Source organism: Acinonyx jubatus, chromosome E1 (genome assembly GCF_027475565.1).
Source record: "Acinonyx jubatus isolate Ajub_Pintada_27869175 chromosome E1, VMU_Ajub_asm_v1.0, whole genome shotgun sequence".
NCBI classification, from domain to species: Eukaryota; Metazoa; Chordata; class Mammalia; order Carnivora; family Felidae; genus Acinonyx; species Acinonyx jubatus.
The window spans coordinates 13208481-13228549 of NC_069397.1; the positions used below are offsets into that span (position 1 = coordinate 13208481).

At 38.0% G+C, this 20069-nt stretch overlaps 1 protein-coding gene across 1 annotated transcript; it reads left to right on the forward strand.

Moving 5' to 3' along the window:
• The first annotated feature begins 952 nt into the window (after positions 1–952).
• On the forward strand, positions 953–6599 carry LOC106987349 (olfactory receptor-like protein DTMT). Its single transcript, XM_027034700.2, has one exon. The coding sequence runs from the start codon at positions 1893–1895 to the stop codon at positions 2835–2837; it is 945 nt and encodes a 314-aa protein (XP_026890501.1). The 5' UTR covers positions 953–1892; the 3' UTR covers positions 2838–6599.
• The last annotated feature ends 13470 nt before the right edge of the window (positions 6600–20069 follow it).

Sequence of the window (20069 nt, forward strand, 5' to 3'; positions counted from 1 at the left end):
GCAGGGTGAAAATTCTAGCCATTGGACTCAGTTATGCTTCTTTAGGGAGGGAACTTTTAATATTCCTTAATGCTCCTACTGAGCTTTCTTAGCTCTGAGGGACTCGCTGAGGTGTGGGTGTCTGGAGAAGCACTGGAGTGAGGTCTCAAGGGTAGAAATTACCTTTATTTTTTCCTTTCCTCCACAAATTACTAAACCTGTCTATACATGAGATTTTTTTTTATGGCAATACCACTGAATCCTGTGGATACAACACAAGGAAAAAGTGATGGTGTGGATGTGTATACTGGGTTGTCTGTTTCGGTTAAAGAGCAGTGTGGTTGAAGTAGTCCAAATTTTCCATGAGTTAGAGATTATGTCAGGGAATTCTATAATAAAATGTCAAAAACTAGTAAGTTCTTGTTCTGAGAGTATTTAGTAGGAGTCGATATTCTAATAGGAGTTTGCTGTCTGTAAAGTTGAAGGAATGCATGTCTCAGCCTGAAGAACAGCCAATAAATATTTACGAAACACTGGCTACATCCAGGCACCGTGTCAGGTGCTGGCACTTCTGTAGTCATGAAGGCGGACACGGCCTTTCCTGCATGAAGTTTACAGTCCATTAGGGAGGACAGCTATACACAATACCTTGGGCAGTATTAGGGAAAAGCACAGGATCCTGTGGAAACATAGCAGGATCACTTGGTCTGGAGGGGACAGGAGAGGTGTAGCTGAGTAAGTGATGTTTAATATGCCTGAAGGATAATAAGTAGGGCAAACCCAGGTGAAGAGGCAGGGGGAGGAAGATGCTAGGCATGGGGGCCAGCAAGTGGAAAAGTCTGGAGGCAAGAATTTGTGACTTTCAAGTCCAGCATTTCTGGAGAGGTGAGTGTATGTCACTATGGGGCCAGATGAAGCTGTGGAGGTAAGCCAGGGTCAGGTCAGGAAGCAACTTTGTGTCCTTGAAAGGAATTTTGCCTTTATCTTAAGAGCAGTGAGAATCTATGAAGACTTTAGGGAGAATGATGATCAGATTTTCATCTTAGAATACTGCAGTGTGAACGAAGGATATTAAAGGAGAGTATTCAAGCATGGACACAAGGAGATGAGTGAAGAGGCTGTTTCAATAGTGCAGACAAGACATGATGTCAGCCCAGCCAGGATAGTGATGGTTGAGATAAGAAGTGGATAAATGAGAAAGAGATTTATCGTGTCAGAATATATAGGACTTCATAGACTGGATGTTGATAATGACAGAAAGGAGGGAGTAAAAGAAGACTCTCAGGTGTATGACTTGAGCCTGGATTTCTTTTACTGAGATATGAGAGACTTGGAGGCACAGATTAGGAGAGGGGCAGGGTGAGATCATGAGCTTTATTTGCGATCTGTGGAGCTGACAATGCTTGTGATATTATATGATGAGATAATCATTACACAGTTGGGAATACAGTTCTGATGGTGATAGAGGTCTATCCATGAGGTTTAGATGGTAATTTATGCCATGGGAGTAAGCAACTCTTTTAGGGCTGTCTATGTAGCATTATAAGAGAATAGGATTTAGGAAAAAAAGCCCAAGAAAACACCAATATATAAAATTCTGTTATGGAAGACACCAATCACAGTTATTGAGAATGAAGAGCTAAGAAACAGGATGATTGCACAGAAGGGATCAGAATGTTTCAGAAGGTATGGAAGAGTCAATATTATTAAATGCTAATTAACTAGAAAAAAAATTGAGCCAGAAAATGATTAGGTTAAGTGATTTGTTATATTTGTGGTTATAGAGTGTTGTGGATAACAAGGATGAAATCAATCATTGCAGAACAACTTACAGACCATGTATCTTAGAAATATTTTCATTTTTATTCAGTTTTTTAATGGACACCATTATTTCCTCCTAAAGGACACAGACCATGACAAGAAGAAATCAAACTATTGTCTCAGTCTTCCTCCTTCTGGGCCTGCCAATTGAGCCAGAGCAACAAAATCCGTTTTATGTCCTGTTCCTGGCCATGTATCTTATCACCGTACTGGGGAATCTCCTCATAATTTTCCTGATTTGCCTGGACTCCCACCTTCACACACCCATGTATTTTTTTCTCAGCAATTTGTCTTTCTCTGATATCTGCTTCTCTTCTGTGACCATTCCGAAATTGTTGCAAACCATGCAGAGCCAAGACTCATCCATCCCCTATGCCAGCTGCCTGACCCAAATGTACTTCTTTCTGTTTTTTGCAGACCTGGAGAGTTTCCTCCTAGTGGCCATGGCCTATGACCGCTATGTGGCCATCTGCTTCCCCCTCCACTACACCATTATCATGAGCTCCAAGCTCTGTCTCTCCCTGGTTGTGCTGTCCTGGGTGCTGACCATGTTCCATGCTATGTTACACACTCTCCTCATGGCCAGATTGTGTTTCTGTGCCGACAACATAATCCCCCACTTTTTCTGTGACATGTCTGCTCTGCTGAAGCTGGCCTGCTCTGACACTCGAGTCAATGAGTTGGTGATATTTATCATGGGAGGGCCCATTCTCGTCATCCCATTCCTACTCATTGTCATGTCTTATGCACGGATTGTGTCCTCCATCCTCAGGGTCCCTTCTGCCAGGGGCATCCGCAAGGCCTTCTCCACCTGTGGCTCCCACCTCTCCGTGCTGTCTCTTTTCTATGGGACAGTTATCGGTCTCTACTTGTGCCCTTCAGCTAATAATTCTGCTGTTAAGGAGACTGTCATGGCCGTGATGTACACTGTGGTCACCCCCATGCTGAATCCCTTCATCTACAGCCTGAGGAACAGAGACATGATGGGAGCTCTGGGAAGACTCCTTTTCAAAAAGAAAATTTCCTTCTCTGTATAATGGTAAAGCTGAGGATTTTTACATAATTTTATCAAGTAGATACACTGATGTTAATATGGGAATATTGACCCAGGCTTCTTTTTTTTCTCCCACCATGAATTTTTCTATTAAAAAGACCTACTAAATAATTGTTCAGTACCTAATACAAATGAAGTGGGGTTATGTGATTGCACTCAGAAAGGGGATCCCAATGACCTGGTAGCAGGTTCTTTCTATTTGCTCTTCCCAGGTGACCCTGAAGAAACATTATTTTTAAACTTTTAATTGAGCTTTCTGTTTCCAGTTGTGAAACAACTAATATGTTATGTGTTTTGTTTGTTTGTTTTTTAACTAAAACTCTGCTTTAAGTAATACCCTGCTCTCCCAGGTCAATATTGACTAAAACTCAAGCCTCTCACTCCTCTGCTTACTTTCACTAAACTGGACTTTCATTGTGAACGCAGATTTTTACGTACTTCTTCCTGAACAAGGGTTCGCGTTATTTTGTCTCCTCTTCTCCTCTGATTTATTTTCATGTCTACATTGTCTTTTTGACCTGATCTGAACCTAAAATGAACTTTCTATCTCATTTGCTACAATAGTTTGTTTTTGCCTGGGAGCTAACCCATACCTGGAGCTCTATAAGTTACTCACACAGGTATGGGAAAGCCAGAGCCTGGTTAAAGCCTTACTGTTTAAGGCTGTCTTCCTCCTACTTAGTATTTTGAATTTTTTCAACAAATTTTACATCCATGAACTTATGCTACTCTTATGATTACTCCACAAAGGAATCTTATTACCATCTTAAAGATTGAAAATGTGGAATTTGATAACTTGCCAAAGTCCCAGAATTGGTCAATATTGAGCCTAAGATCTCAGACTATCTAATTTTAGAGTTTCTTCTCATTTCCCCCACCTCAGAAATAAGGGAAAAGCCATTGATTTTTCAGTCAGCCCCATGTATAGCATTGTCTAGAATTCTAACTTTGGACTGTTCATTTCCTGTTATCTCTGATAGCATCTAAATCCATTATTTTAATCCTCTCAAAAATACTGCCTACCTCCACATATCTGTCTGAAGTCTAAATCTTTTACAAGTTCTCAGTTTTTATTTTCATCTTCACAGTAGACCTCTCCCCTTGATGCTCTATGAGCACTTCAATCTTAACCTACAAAAAATTGAATTTTTATATTTCCCCCCAAACTTCCACTTTGCTTAAACTCCATTTGTTTTTAGCTTTACAGAAGTATAATTGATAAAAATTGCACACATTTAATGTAGACATCTTGATGAATTTAGACTTATGCATACACCCATGATACTATCACCACAACCAAGATATTAAATATATCCATAATATCCAAGAATTTCCATGTGTTCTTTTGTGTTTTTTTCTTTTTTGATAAGAATACTTTACATGGAATCTATCCTCTTCACATATTTTAGAGTGCACAATGCCATATTATTAACTGTAGGTATTATATTGTACAGCAGATATTTAGAACTTAGTCATCTTATGTAACAGAAAGTTATACCCATTGAAAAGCCAATTCTGCATTTCTTCGTCCCTCTGCCCCCAACAAACACTATTCAATTCTCCTTGTATGTGGTTATGACCATTTTAGACACCTCTTATCCAGAATAAAATCATGCAGTATTTGTCCTTCTGTTTGTGGTTGTTTCACTTAGCATAACGTCCTCTAGTTTCATCCATGTTGTCATGAATTTTAAGACTTCTTTCTCTTTTTTTAAAAAAGATGAATGATAAGCCACTGTATGTATGTACTACATTTTCTTTATCCATTTATCTGTTGATGGACATTTGGGTTGTTTACATATCTTGGCTATTGTAAATAATGCTGCAATGAACACAGAAGTGCAAATGCCTTTTTGAGATCCTGTTATCATTTCCTTTGGATATATAGCCACATTGGGACTGCTGGATCACATGGTAGTTCTATTTTTAGTTATTTTGAGGAGACTCCTTACAATTTCCCATTGTGGCTGTACATTCCCACCAACTATATGTAAGAGTTCTCTTTTTCGGGGGTACCTGGTTGGCTCAGTCTTTGAAGCATCTGACTTCGGCTCAGGTCATGATCTCATGGTTCTTGGGTTATAGCCCCGCGTCGGGCTCTGTGCCGACGCTACTCTGTGCCGAAGCTGTCAAGCTTCGAGCCTGGAGCCTGCTTTGGATTCTATGTCTCCCTTTCTCTCTGCCCTTCCTCCACTCATGTTCTGTGTCTCTCTCCAAAAAATAAATAAACATTAAAAAATTAAAAAAAAAAGCGTTCTCCTTTTTCACCACTTGTTATCTTAAAAAAGTAATATCCATCCTAACAGATATGAGGTGATATCTCATTGTGGTTTTTGATGTGCATTTCCCTGGTGTATTAGTGATACTGAGCAACTTTTTCATATACCTAATGGCCGTTTGTACATCTTCTTTGGAGAAATGTCTATTCAGGTCTTTTACTCATTTGTTAATCAGGTTATTTATTTTTATTTTGCTGTTGAGTTGTAGGAGAATCTTACATAGTTTGTATATTAACCCTTAATTAGATATTTGCAAATATTTTCTCCCATCCAATAGGATGCATTTTCATATTGTTTCCTTTGCTGTGCAGAAGCTTTTAAGTTTGATGTCTCATCAGAAGGTATCAAGTACTTAGGAATAAACTTAACCAAGAGGTGGAACACTTGTATATTAAGACTATAAAACACTGATGAAAAAATTTAAAGCAGATACGTTAATGGAAAGACAGCCCTTGTTCATGGATTGGAAGAATTAATATTGTTAAGATGTCCATATTTCCCAATATACAGATTCACTGCAATCCTTATTTTTTTCCTCTTTTTTTAATTAATTATTTTAGGGGCCCCTGGGTGGCTCAGTTGGTTAAGCCTCCAGTTTTAGCTCAGGTCATAATCTCACAGTTCATAGGTTAGAGCCCTGCATCAGGCTCTGGGCTGACAGCTCAGAGCCTGGAGCCTGCTTCAGATTCTGTGTCTCCTGCTCTCTTTGCCCCTCCCCCACTCATACTCTGTCTCTGTCTTTCTATCTCCCCCAAATGAATAAACATTAAAAAATATTTTTTTTAATTTAAATTCACGCTAATTAACATACAGTGTAGTCTTGGCTTCAGGAGTAGAACCATGTGATTCATCTCTTACATACGATACCCAGTGCTTCATAGTAATCCTTATTAAAATCCCAATCGCGTGTTTTATAGAAAAAATCCTACAATTCATATGGAACTATATCAGACTCTGCAAAACCAAAGAAATCTTGAGCAAAAAGAACAAAGCTAGAGGCATCATAGTTCCTAATTTCAAAATATATTACAAAGCCACAGAAATCAAAACAGTAAGGTAGCGGTGTAAAGATAGACATACAGTCCAATGGAACAGAGTAGAGGACCCAGATATAAATTCATGTAATATACAATCAACTGATTTTCAAATAGGGCACCATGAACATGCAATGGGGCAATGATAGTCTCTTCAACAAGTGGTGTTGTGAAAACTGGATATCCACATGAAAAAAGAATTCAGTTGGATCTCTTATCTTACACCATATGCCAAAATCAACTCAAAATAGAGTAAGGGGTTAAATAGAAGACCTAAAACTGTAAAACTTTTTGAAGAAAATATATAGGGAAAATTTCTTGACATTGATCTTGGCAGTGATTTCTTAGATTTGACACCAAAAGCCTAGGTAGCAAAACTAAACATAGACAAGTAGGACTGCGTCAAATGATATTTCATTTTTTTTTTCTAATTTTTTTAATGTTTTTTTTTATTTATTTTTGAGACAGAGAGAGACAGAGCATGAACAGAGGGGGGTCAGAGAGAGAGGGAGACACAGAATCCGAAGCAGGCTCCAGGCTCTGAGCTGTCAGCACAGAGCCCAACGCGGGGCTCGAACTCACGGACCCTGAGATCATGACCTGAGCTGAAGTTGGACGCTCAACCGACTGAGTCACCCAGGCGCCCCTGATATTTCATTTCTTGATTCATATTATCTTCCATCCAGTTACCCAAAGAACTGTTTGTGTGTCTATGTATTTATGAAAATAGGTTATTATTCAGTTTTTCTTTTTCCATTTACTATTTTGCTTGCTGATTTATTTTAATATTCTCCATGTGTTACTTAAGGTACAGTAGTTGGTGTAACAAATAAACCCTGAAATTTCAGTGGTGTGATACAGTGAATGTTTTTTCTTGCTCATGTAAAATTGAGTTGGCATTGACACATGGAGAGCACTATGTTTCATGTCATCAGGTTGATGGAGGCTCCATAGTCACCTCAGGTGTTGACATTCAGCCCTGAGGAAGACAGTGGGTAGAGGACTACAGTGAAGAGTTTAATGAACTGGAACTAGAAATGGCATACATCACTTTGACCTACATTTTGTTCTCCAGAACTCAGCCACATAGCTCAACTTAGATAAAAGGTGGATAAGGGGATGTCACAGACTGCCATGTAGATAGATAGTTAGATAGATATTATTTTGAAATAATTACAGAGTCACAAGAAATTTAAAAAAATAGTACAGAAAGATAATTTGTACCTCATCTAGGTTCCTTCAGTGGTACCATTGTATATAAGTAGAACACATTAACAAAACTAGGAAATTGACTAGCACATCACAATGAACTGGACCACAGACTTGGATTCTACCAGTTTTGCTACACTCATTCTTTTATGAAGATTTTGATGATGATGATGATGATGTCTTTGTGTGTAGTTTATGATAATTTATTACATATATGGATTCATATAACCATCAACAAAATCAAACTCCAGAACTGTTGTCTCACCACAGAGGATGTCTGCTGTGTTACATCTTCATACTTCAAACTGTAGTATATTTTGAGAGTAAAAGGGTTCTGGGACTATAATGGGACTGTACAGGAAACACAGGTATATATGATAATCTTAATTTTAGTTTATATAAATGGGATTATAGATGTTCAAAAAGCAACAGAGGGCAGAGAGAGAGAGAGAGAAAGGGAAAATGAATGAATGATGAGTACCTCACATGCCATGTAAGAGTCTAGTGTGTAGAGATACATATCTTTTCCCTTTGTGTTAATACAGGCATGCATTTCATTGGTGCTGTACTAAAGAAGTATTAGCTGTTTAAAAAATGAAAGAAAAACTGGCTACATTTGACCTACTGATAGACAGTATCACTATAAAATGGGGTCCCTTGCTGGGGGATTTTCTTTTTTAATTTCAATATAGTTAACATACAGTATTATATTAGTTTCAGGTGTACAATATAGTGATTCAACAATTCTTTACATTACGCAGTGCTATCCTGATCCCCCCCACCTGCCTCCCCACTGGTAACCATCACTTTGTTCTCTGTAGTTGAGTCTATTTCTTGGTTTCTCTCTTGCTTTCTTCTCTGTTTTGTTTCTTAAATTCCACATATGAGTGAAATCATATGGCTTTGTCTTTCTCTGACTGACTTATTTCGCTCACCATAATACTCTCTAGCTCCATCCATGTTGTTCAAATGGCAAGATTTCATGATTTTTTTTTATGGCTGAATAATATTCCAGTGTGTGTGTGTGTGTGTGTGTGTGTGTGTGTGTGTGTGAGTGTGTGTATTTCTTTATCCATTCATCAGTCTATGGACACTTGGACTGCTTCTATAATTTGGCTATTGTAGATAATGCTGCTATAACCACTAGGGTGCATGAATCCCTTTGAATTAATGTTTTGTATTTTTGGGGTAAATACCTAGTAGTGCAATTACTGGATCATAGGATAGTTCTATTTTTAACTTGTTGAGGAACCTCCATACTGTTCTCCAGAGTGGCTGCACCAGTTTGCATTCCCACCAGTAGTGCAAGAAGGTTCCCCTTTCTTCACATTTGCCAACTCTTGTTGTTTCCTGTATTGTAGATTTTAACCATTTGACAGGTGTGAGGTGATGTCTCCTTGTGGTTTTGATTTGTGTTTTCCTGATGTTGAGCGTTTTTTTATGTCTCTGTTGGCTATCTGTATGTCTTCTTTGGAGAAATGTCTGTTCATGTCTTCTGCTCATTTTTTAATTGGATTATTTGTTTTTTGAGTGTTGAGTTGTATCAGTTCTTTATATATTTTGGATATTAACCCTTCATCAGATATGTCGTTTGGAAATATCTTCTCCCATTCTGTAGGTTGCCTTTAAATCTGTTGATTTTTTTCCTTTTCTTTGCAGAAGTTTTCATTTTGAGGTAGTCCCAATGGTTTACTTTTAATTTTATTTCCTTTGCCTCCGGAGACATATCTAAAAAAATGTTGCTATGGCCAAAGTCAGAGACATTATTGCCTGTGCTCTCTTCTAGGATTTTTGTGGCTTCAGGCCTCACCTTTAGGTCTTTTTTTTTTTTTTCAACGTTTATTTATTTTTGGGACAGAGAGAGACAGAGCATGAACGGGGGAGGGGCAGAGAGAGAGGGAGACACAGAATCGGAAACAGGCTCCAGGCTCTGAGCCATCAGCCCAGAGCCTGACGCGGGGCTTGAACTCAGGGACCGCGAGATCGTGACCTGGCTGAAGTCGGACGCTTAACCGACTGCGCCACCCAGGCGCCCCATCACCTTTAGGTCTTTAATCCATTTTGAATTTATTTTTGTGTATGGTGTTAGAAAATGGTCCAGTTTCATTCTTTTGCATGGTGCTGTCCAGTTTTTCCTACATTTGTTGAAGAGACTGTATTTTTCTATTGTACATTCAATTTCTCCTTTGTTGAAGACTAATTGACCATATAATGTGGGTTTATTTCTTGGTTTTCTATTCTGTTCTCTTGGTCTATGTGTCTATGTTTATGCCAGTACCATACTGTTTTTATTAATACGGTTTTGTAATATACTTGAGGTCTGGAATTGTGATGCCTCCAGCTTTTCTTTGGAAATAACTTTTTTTTTTTTTAATTTAAAGTTTGGCTGGTTAACATACAGTGCACTATTGGTTTCAGGAGTAGAATTCAGTGATTCATCACTTACACACAACACTCAGTGCTCATCACAACAAGTGCCCTCCTTCATACCCATCACCCATCTAGCCCACCTCCCACGCACCTCCCTTCATCAACCCTCAGTTTGTTCTGTGTCATTAAGAGTCTCTTGTGGTTTGTTTCCTCTCTTCTCCCCCCAACCCCCACTGCTTCCCATACATCAGTCTGTTTTGTTTCTTAAATTCCATGTATGAATGAAATCGTATGGTATTTGTCTTTCTCTGATTGACTTATTTCACTTAGCATAATACATTCGAGCTCCATCCATGTCATTGCAAATGGCAAGATTTCATTCTTTTTGGTGTCTGAGTAATATTCCATTGTATATCTACACCACATCTTCTTTATCCATTCATCAGTTGTTGAACATTTGGGCTCTCCCTATAGTTTGGCTATTGTTGATAATACTGCTATAAACATCAGGATGCATGTGTTGCTTCAAATCAGCACTTTTGTGTTCTTTGGGTAAATACCTGGTAGTGCAATTGCTGGATTGTAGAGTAATTCTATTTTTGGTTTTTTGAAGACCTCCCTACTGCTTTCCAGAGTGGCTGCACCAGTTTGCATTCCCACCCAAAGTGCACAAGTGCTCCTTTTTCTCCACATCCTCACCAAAACCTGTTGTTTTTTGTGTTAACTAATTTTAGCCATTCTGACATGTGCAAGGTGGTATCTCATCATGGTTTTGATTTGTATTTCCCTGATGATGAGTTTTGTTGAGCATCTTTTCATGCATCTGTTAGCCATCTGGATGTCTTCTTTAGACACTTTTTTTGGAGGGTGTTGAGTTTGATAAGTTCTTTATAGATTTTGGATACTAATCCTTTATCAGATATGTTGTTTGCAAATATTGTCTCCTATTCCATAGGCTGCCTTTTAGTTTTGTTGATTGTTTCCTTTGCTGTGCAGAAGCTTTTTATCTTGATGAAGTCCGATTAGTTCATGTTTGCTTTTATTTCCCTTGCCTTTGGCGGTATCTAGTAAGATGTTGCTCTGACCCAGGTCAAAGATGTTCTGCTTGTGTTCCCTTCCAGGATTTTTAATGGTTTTCTGTCTCACATTTAGGTCTTTCATCCATTTTGAATGAATTTTTGGGTAATGTGTAAGAAAGTAATCCAGTTTCATTCTTCTGCATGTCGCCAGTTTTCCCAACACCATTTGCCGAAGGGACCTTTTCCCATTGTATATTCTTTCCTGCTTTGTGGAAGATTAGTTGACATGTAGTTGTGGGTCCATTTTTGGATTTTCTACTCTGCTCCATTGATCTGTGTGTCTCTTTTTGTGCCAGCACCAGACTGTCTTGATGACTACAGGTGTAGTATAGCTTGAAACTTGAAATCGTGATGCCTCCAGTTTTGTTTTTCTTTTTCAGGATTTTACTTTGACTAACAAGATCTTTTGTGCTTCCATACAGATTTTAAGATTGTTTGTTCAAGATCTGTGAAAAATGCTGATCGTATTTGATAGGTATTGCATTAAATGTGAGGATTGCTTTGGGTAGTATAGACAATTTAACAGTGTTTGTTCTTCCAACCCATGAGAATTGAATGCTTTTTCATTTCTTTGTGTCCTCTTCAATTTCTTTCCTAAGTGTTCTATAGTTTTCAGACTACAGGTCTTTTCTTCTTTAGTTAGTTTTATTCCTAGATATCGTATTGGTTTTGGTGCGATTGCAAATGGGATTGATTCCTTGATTTCTTTTTCTGCTGCTTTGTTACTAGTGTATAGAAATGCAACAGATTTCTGCACGCTAATTTTATATCCTGTGACTTTGCTGAATTCATGTACAAGTTCTAGCAATTTTTTGGTGGAGTCTTTTGGGTTTTCTACATAGAGTATCATGTTATTTGCAAATAGTGAATGTTTGACTTCTTCCTTGCTGATTTGTCTGCAATTTATTTCTTTTTGTTGTCTGATTGCTGAGGCTAAGACTTTTAGTAGTATGTTGAATAGTAATGGTGAGAGTGGACAGCCTTGTCTTGTTCCTGATGGTAGGGGAAATGCTCTCAGTTTTCCTCCGTTGAGGAATGATATTAGCTGTGGTTCTTTTGTATATGGCCTTTTTGATGTTGAGGTCTGTTGCATCTGTCCCTTCTTTCTTGAGGGTTTTCATCAAGAAGGAATGCTATATTTTGTCAAATTCTTTTTCCGTATCTTTGACAAGATCATATGGTTCTTATCCTTCTTTTATTAATGTGGTGTATCATATTGATTAATTTGCAAATATTGAATCATACTTGCAGCACAGGAATAAATCTTATTTGATCATGGTGAACAATTCTTTTTTAATTTTTAATTTTTTTAATGTTTATTTATTTTTGAGAGAGAGAGAGCAATCAGGGGAATGGCAGAGAGAGAGGGAGACACAGAATCTGAAGCAGGCTCCAGGCTCTGAGCTTCATGGTGAACAATTTTTTTGATGTCCTGTTAAATTCTATTTGCTGGTATTTTGTTGAGGATTTTTGCATCCATGTTCATCAGTGATATTAGCCTGTAATTCTCATTTTTAGTGGGGTCTTTGTCTGGCTTTAGAATTAAGGTAATGCTGGCTTCATAGAATGCATTGGGAAATTTTCCTTCCATCTCTGTTTTTTGGAAGAGTTTGAGAATAGGTAGTATCTCTTCATGAAATGTCTAGTAGAATTCCCTTGAGAAACCATCTGGCCCAGGATTCTTGTTTGGTGGGAGATTTTTTTATTACTGATTCAATTTCTTTTCTGGATATGGATCTTTGAATTTTTCTATTTCTTCCTCTTTCAGTTTTGGTAGTTTGTGAGTTTCTAGGAATTTTTCCATTTCTTCCAGATTTCCAATTTGTTGGCATATAATTTTTCATAGTATTCTCTTATAATTGTTTTATTTCTGTGGTGCTGGTTGTGATCTCTCCTCTTTCATTCATGGTTTTATCTATTTGGGTCCTTTCTCATTTCTTTTTGATATCTATGGCTAGGTGTTTATCAATTTTGCTTATTCTTTCAAAGGACCAGCTCTTAGTTTTGTTGATCTGTTCCACTGTTTTTTGTTTGTCTGTGTGTATATTGTTTATTTCTGCTCCAATGTTTATGATTTCCCTTCTTCTACTGGGTTTAGGTTTTGTTTGCTGTTCCTTTTCAAGCTCCTTTTGGTGTAAAGTTAGGCTGTGTATTTGGGACATTTCTTACTTCTTGAGATAGGCCTGAATTATAATATACTTTCCTCATAGGACTGTCTGTTGCATCCCAAAGGGTTTGGACTCTCATGTTTTCATTGTCATTGGCCTCCATGTATTTAAAATTTTTTTTAACGTTTATTCATTTTTTGAGAGATGGAGGGAGACAGAACGTGAGTGGGGGAGGGGCAGAGAGAGAGAGGGAGGCACAGAATCCAAAGCAATCTCCAGGCTCTGAGCTGTCAGCACAGAGCCCGATGCGGGGCTTGAACTCACGAACTGTGAGATCATGACCTGAGCGGAAGTCGGACGCCTAACTGACTGAGTCACCCAGGTGCCCCTGGCCTCCGTGTATTTAAAAAAAATTCTTCTTTAATTTCCTGGTTCACCCATTATTCTTTAGTATGATATTCCTTAACCCCCATGTTTTGGAGGGCTTTCATTGTTTCTTGTGGTTGACTTCAAGTTTCACAGCATGATCCAAAAATATGCACTGTATGATCTCAATTTTTTGTACTTGTTGAGAGCTGATTTGTGAACAGTATGTGATCTATTCTGGAGAATGTTTCATGTGCACTTGAGAAGAATGTGTATTCTACTGCTTTCGGATGAAATGTTCTGAATATATGTTAAGTCCTTCCAGTCCAGTGTGTCATTCAAAGCCATTGTTTCCTTGTTGATTTTCTGCTTTGACAATCTGTCCATTGTTGGAAGTGGGATATTAAAGTCCCCTACTATTATGGTATTATTATCAGTGAGTTTATTTATGTTTATGAATAATCGATTTATATATTTGGGTGCTTCCAAGCTGGGGCATAAATATATTTAATTGTTAGATCTTCTTGATGGATTGACCCCTCAATTATGACATAATGCCCTTCTTCATCTCTTGTTACAGTCTTTGCCTTAAAATATAGTTTGTCTGATATAAGTATGGCTACTCCAGCTCTCATTTGACATCTATTAGCATGACAGATGGTTCTCCATCCCCTCACTTTCAATCTACTGGTGTCTCTAGGTCTAAAATGAGTCTCTTGTAGGCAGCATATAGTTGGCTCTTTTTTTTTAATCCATTCTGATACCCTGTGTATTTTGATTGGAACATTTAGTCCATTTACATTCAGAGTGGTTATTGAAAGATATGAATTTACTGTCATTGTGTTGCCTATAGAGCTGGTGTTTCTGGTGATGTTTTCTGTTCCTTTTTAGTCTTTGTTGCATTTGGTCTTTTTTTGTCTTTTTTTTTTCTCCACTCAAAGAGTTTCCCCTTAAAATTTCTTGCAGGGCTGGTTTAGTGGTCACAACGTCCTTATTTTTTGTTTGTCTGGGAAACTCTTTATCTCTCCTTCTATTCTGAATGACAGGCATGCTGGATAAAGAATTGGTGGCTACATATTTTTCCCATTCAGCACGTTGAATATATCCTGCCATTCCTTTCTGGCCTGGCAAGTTTCTGTGGGCAGATCTGTCTTCACTTGTAGTTTGAGTACTTTTTTTACCCTTGCTGCTTTCATGATTTTTTTTTCCTGTGTATTTTGTGAATTTGACTATGATATGCCTTGGTGATGGTTGGCTTTTGTTGAATTTAATGGGAGTTTTCTCAGTGCTCCTTGTATTTTGATATCTGCGTCCCAGTTCTATAGCCCTGGAGCTGAAAGTTTGCACCCCTTCCTCTTCAGGAAAACTTCACAGAGGAGCAATTAATCACACCTCATTTCCATCAGAACCCCGTGTTCACCCTGCCTGTGTCCAACTTTTTAATCTCAGGTTCGTGACTGAGCTTCAAAACTCCAAATTTAAGGATTCCTGCAGCACAGACCCATGCTCTTCCTCTAGGGGAGGGTCTTACCATGCTTTTGGCTTTTGCTGGTCTGTGCAAAAAAAGCAGTGGCATGACTGTGTAGCTGTTCGGACTTTATGTCAAAACAGAACAGAAAGCCAGCACCCCTGCGTACTGCCCTCAACCTGAGGGAGTCCCCTCTCTTATGCCTGGAAATTGCACAGCCCATTTGCACAACCCATCTTCCTTGTGACCCAAGGGATCGTCACACCATGCTGTCACTCCTGGGATTCTCTCCTGCTGTACCACTTGAGCACCTTTAAGCCAGGCACTTCCCTCACTGCTAGCAGACTGCTAAAAGTTCAGATTTTGTGCTCCCCTGCTTATATTACTTTGCAGTAGCTTCTGTGAGCCAGCTCCCTCCTACTGCTGTACCCAGAGCAATATCTCCTCCTGTAAACTCTTCACACTTTCTACCTTCCAAAAGGTGGTTGCTTTTCTGTTCTAGTCTTGCAGCTTTCATTCTCTCAGACCCCTGATTTTTTTGGTGTTCAGAATGATTCGATAAAACTAGCTGTGTTAAGGGATGAAACAAGCTTAGGGTCTCCCTACTCCTCTGCCATCTTAGCTCCAGGAGCCAGCCAGCTTTTTTTCTTTCTTCTCTTTTTCTTTCTTTCATTTTTTTTTATTTTGGCAAAAAAACCCACATAATATGAGATCTACCTTATTAGTGAATTTGTAATTGCACAGTAGAGCACTATTAACTCTATGCACTTTGTAGTAGGGCAGATCTCTAGGACTTTTGCATCTTGCATGATTGAAACTCTATACCCATGGAACAGCAACTCTTCATTTCCCTCTTCCCCAGCCCTGAGCAACCAGTATTCCACTTTGCGCTTCTATGGGTTTGACTACTTTAGAAACCTCATGTAAGTGGAATCATGCAGTAATTATCTCTCTGTAACTGTAATGTCTCTGTAACTGACATTACCATAATATGTCCTCCAAATTTATGTTTTGTAGCATATGACAGATTTCTTTCTGTTTTAAGGCTGAATAATATTGTTTTATGTATATACTGCAGTTTCTTTATCCATTCATCCACTGATAAATGTTTAGGGTGTTTCTGTCTCTTGGCTAATCTGAATAATGCTGCAATGAATACGGGAGCACACATATCTTTTCAGGATCCTGTTTTCATTTCTTTTGAATAAATACCCAGAAGTGGGATTGTTGGATCATTTGAGAATTGTATTTATAATTTTTGAGGAAATTCCACACTGTTTTCCATAGTGGCTCCACTATTTTATATTTCTACCAACAGTACACAAAGGCTACAATTTCTCCATTTCCATACAAATACTTTCTATTTTCTGGTTTGTTTGTTTGTTTGTTTGTTGATAATGGCCATCCTAACAGATGTGAAGTGTTACTTCATTGTGGTTTTGATTTGCACTTCCCTGATGATTAGTCATGTTGAGCATTTTTTTTCATATGCCTATGGGCCATTTATATGTCTCCTTTGCCCATTTTTAAATTTGGTTATTTTGTTTTTTCCTCCAGCTTTTCTTTTATTTTCTTTTTTTAAGTTTTTATTTAAATTCCATTTAGTTAACATGCAGTGTAATATCGTTTCTGGTGTACAATTTAGTAATTCAACACTTCCATACAACACCCTGTGCTCATCACAACAAGTGCCCTCCTTAATCGCCATCACCTATTTAACCCATCCCCCCTCTGATAACCATCAGTTTGTTCTCTACAGTTAAGAGTCTGCTTCTTGGTTTTCCTCTCTCTCTTTTTTCCTCTATGCTTGTTTGCTTTGTTTCGTTTTTTTAAAGGTTATTTACTTATTTTTGAGAGAGAGAGAAAGTGTGAGCAGGGGAGGGGCAGAGAGAGGAAAGAGGAAGGAGAGAGCCAAGCAGGGTCCACACTAATAGTATGAAGCCTGATGCGGGCCTCAGACCCACCCACTGTGAGATCATGACCTGAGCCAAAGTCAGATGCTTAACCAACTGAGCCACCCATGCGCCCACTTGTTTGTTTTGTTTCTTAAATCCCACATATGAGTGAAATCATATGGTATTTGTCTTTTTCTAATTGGCTTATTTCTCTTAGCATAATACTCTGTAGCTCCATTTATATTGTTACAAATGGCAAAATTTCATTCTTTTTTATAGCTGAATAATATTCTATTGGTTATATATACCACATCTTCCTTATCTATTCATCAGTCCATGAACATGTGGCCTATTTCCATAATTGCCTATAGTAGATAATGCTGCTATAAACATTGGGTGCATGTATCCCTTTGAATTAGTATTTTTTTATTCTTTGGGTAAATACCTAATACTGCAATTGCTAGATCATAGGAAGTTCTATTTTTAACTTTGAGGAACCTCCCTACTGCTTTCCAGAGTGGCTGCACAGTTTGCATTCCCACCAACAATGCAACAGGGTTCCCTTTTCTCCACATCCTCACCAATACCTGTTGTTTCTTGCATTGTTGATTTTAGCCATTTTGACAGGTGTGAGTGATATCTTATTGTAGTTTTGATTTGTGTTTCCCTGATGATGATTGATGTTGAGCATCTTTTAATGTGTCTGTTAGCCATGTGTATGTCTTTTTTTGGAGAAATGTCTATTCATGTGTTCTGCCTATTTTTAAATTGGATTATTTGGTTTTTGAGTGTTGAGTTGTATCAGTTCTTTTTTTTTTCTTTTTTTTTTGTATCAGTTCTTTATATGTTTTGAATATGAACCCTTTATCAGATATGTCATTTGCAAATATCTTCTCCCATTCAGTAGGTTGCCTTTTAGTTTTGTTGGTTTTTTTCCTTCAGTGTGCAGAAGCTTTTTATTTTGATGTAGTCCCAATAGTTTATTTGTGACTTTGTTTCCCTTGCCTCAGGAGACATATCTAGTAAGAAGTTGCTATGGCCAGGAGTGCATGGATGACTCAGTTGGTTCAGTGTCCAGCTTTGGCTCAGGTCATGATCTTGCATTTCGTGAGTTTGAACCCCACATTGGACTCTCTACTGTTAGCACAGAGCCCTCTTTGGATCCTCTGTCCCTCTCTCTTTGCCTCTCTTTCTCTCTCAAAAATACTTAAACATTAAAAAAAAAGTTGCTATGGCCTATGTCAGAGGTTAATGCCTGTGTTCTCCTCTAGGATTTTAATGGTTTCCTGTCTCACATTTAGGTCTTTCATCCATTTTAAATTTATTTTTGTGTGTGGTGTAAGAAAGTGGCCCAGTTTCATTCTTTTGCAAGTTGCTGTCCAGTTTTCCCAGCACCATTTTGGAAGAGACTGTCTTTTTCCTGTTGGATGTTCTTTCATGATTTCTGAAGATTTATTAGCCTTCTAGTTGTGGGTTTATTTGAGTCTTCTCTCTCTCTCTCTCTCTTTTTTTTTTTATGAGTCTGGCTAGAGGTTTATCAGTTTTGTTTATCACTTCTTTTCAAAGAACCAGCTCCTGATTTCACTGATCTGTTCTGTTGTTTTTTTAGTTACTATATCCGCTATTTCTGCTCTAATCTTTATTATTTTCTTCCTTCTGATGTTTATTCTTCTTTTTCTAACTCCTTTAGGTATAAGGTTGAGTTGTTTATTTGAGAGTTTTCTTGCTTCTTGAGGTAAGCCTGTATTGCTACAAACTTCCCTCTTAGAACTTCTTTTGCTGCAACCCAAAGGTTTTGGATGATTGTGTTTTCATGTCATTTATTTCCATGTCTTTTTGATTTCTTCTTTGATATCTTGGTTGACCCATTCATTGTTTAGTAGCATGTTATTGTAACCTTCATGTATTTGTGGTCTTTCTAGATTTTTTCTTGTGGTTGATTTCTAGTTCATAACACTGTGGTCAGAAAAGATGCATGGTATGACTTCAGTCTTTTAATTTGTTGAGGCTTACTTTCTGGGCTAATATATGATCTATTCTGGAGAATGTTCTGTGGCCACTTGAAAAGAATGTATATTCTGCTGTTTTAGGATGCATAAATCTTGTTAAATCCATCTGGTTCAGTGTGTCATTCAAAGCCATTGTTTCCTTTTTGGTTTTCTGTTTGGATAATGACCTGTCTACTGATGTAAGTATTAAAAGTTGAAAGGGAATTTTCAAGGTAAGTTTGAATATGTGAAGTTTCTCTAACATGCTACCTTTAGAATCTAAACCACACCTAGGCTTAACTCAATTTTATTTAAGTCTGGCTGATTCCTTTAAGACATGGTGTCAATCTTTTGCTATCCCAGTGTTCTCTTTCCCCTTTGCACACCTTCTAATAGGGTATAAAAAGTTTGTGCATATATAGGATAAATGAGCCTTAAGTACATTTTAATGAGAGTAGACAGTAGGTTCTTTGTATAAGGAAGGTTAGAGTTGGGAAAACCTGACAAAACACAAGAGAGGTAAGGAGTGGTGACATGCTGAGTTTATGACAAGATGTGGCATTGCATGAATTGTTTTCTTGTCCATGCTGAGGCTAGAGTCTGAGAAGTCTGTTGTAACAAATGTGGATATAAGTTGATTTCCATTTTATGATTCTCACATGCTTTCAATGTGGTAAATTTCCCATTCAGCACTGCTTTTGATAAGTTGTGTTTTAATTTTTAAACTATTTTAAAAATAAATTTGAGGTTTATTCTCTGACCCATATTTTATTTACAAGTGTTGCTTAGTCACTAATTTGGGATTTTTTCCAGCTATCTTTGTTATTGATGTCTAGTTTAATCCCATTCTGGTCTGACAGCAGACATTGTATGATGTCTATTCTTTTAAATTTGTTAAGGTCTGTTTTGTGGACAGAATGCCTGATGAGCTTGAGAAGCATATGTATTGTGCTATTGTTGAATGAAGTAGTCAGTAGATGTCCATTATATCCAGTTGATAGGTGGTGGTGTTGAGTTCAACTGTATTTCTACTGATTTTCTACCTGCTGGATCTGTACATTTCCGAGGGATGGATTTTGAAGTCTCCAACTATAATAGTGAATTCATCTGTTCCTCTTCTTTTTTGTTTTTTAACGTTTTTAATTTATTTTTGAGACCGAGAGAGACAGATCACGAACGGGGGAGGATCAGAGAGAGGGAGACACAGAATCTGAAACAGGCTCTAGGCTCTGAGCTGTCAGCACAGAGCCCGACGCTGGGGCTCGAACTCACGGACCGTGAGATCATGACCTGAGCCGAAGTCGGACGCTTAACTGACTGAGCCACCCAGGCGCCCCTATTCCTCTTCTTCTAATGCAGTCCTTCTTGGTCTCTGTGGTACTTTAGCCTCAACTTCATGTCCTGGTATTTTCACATGGT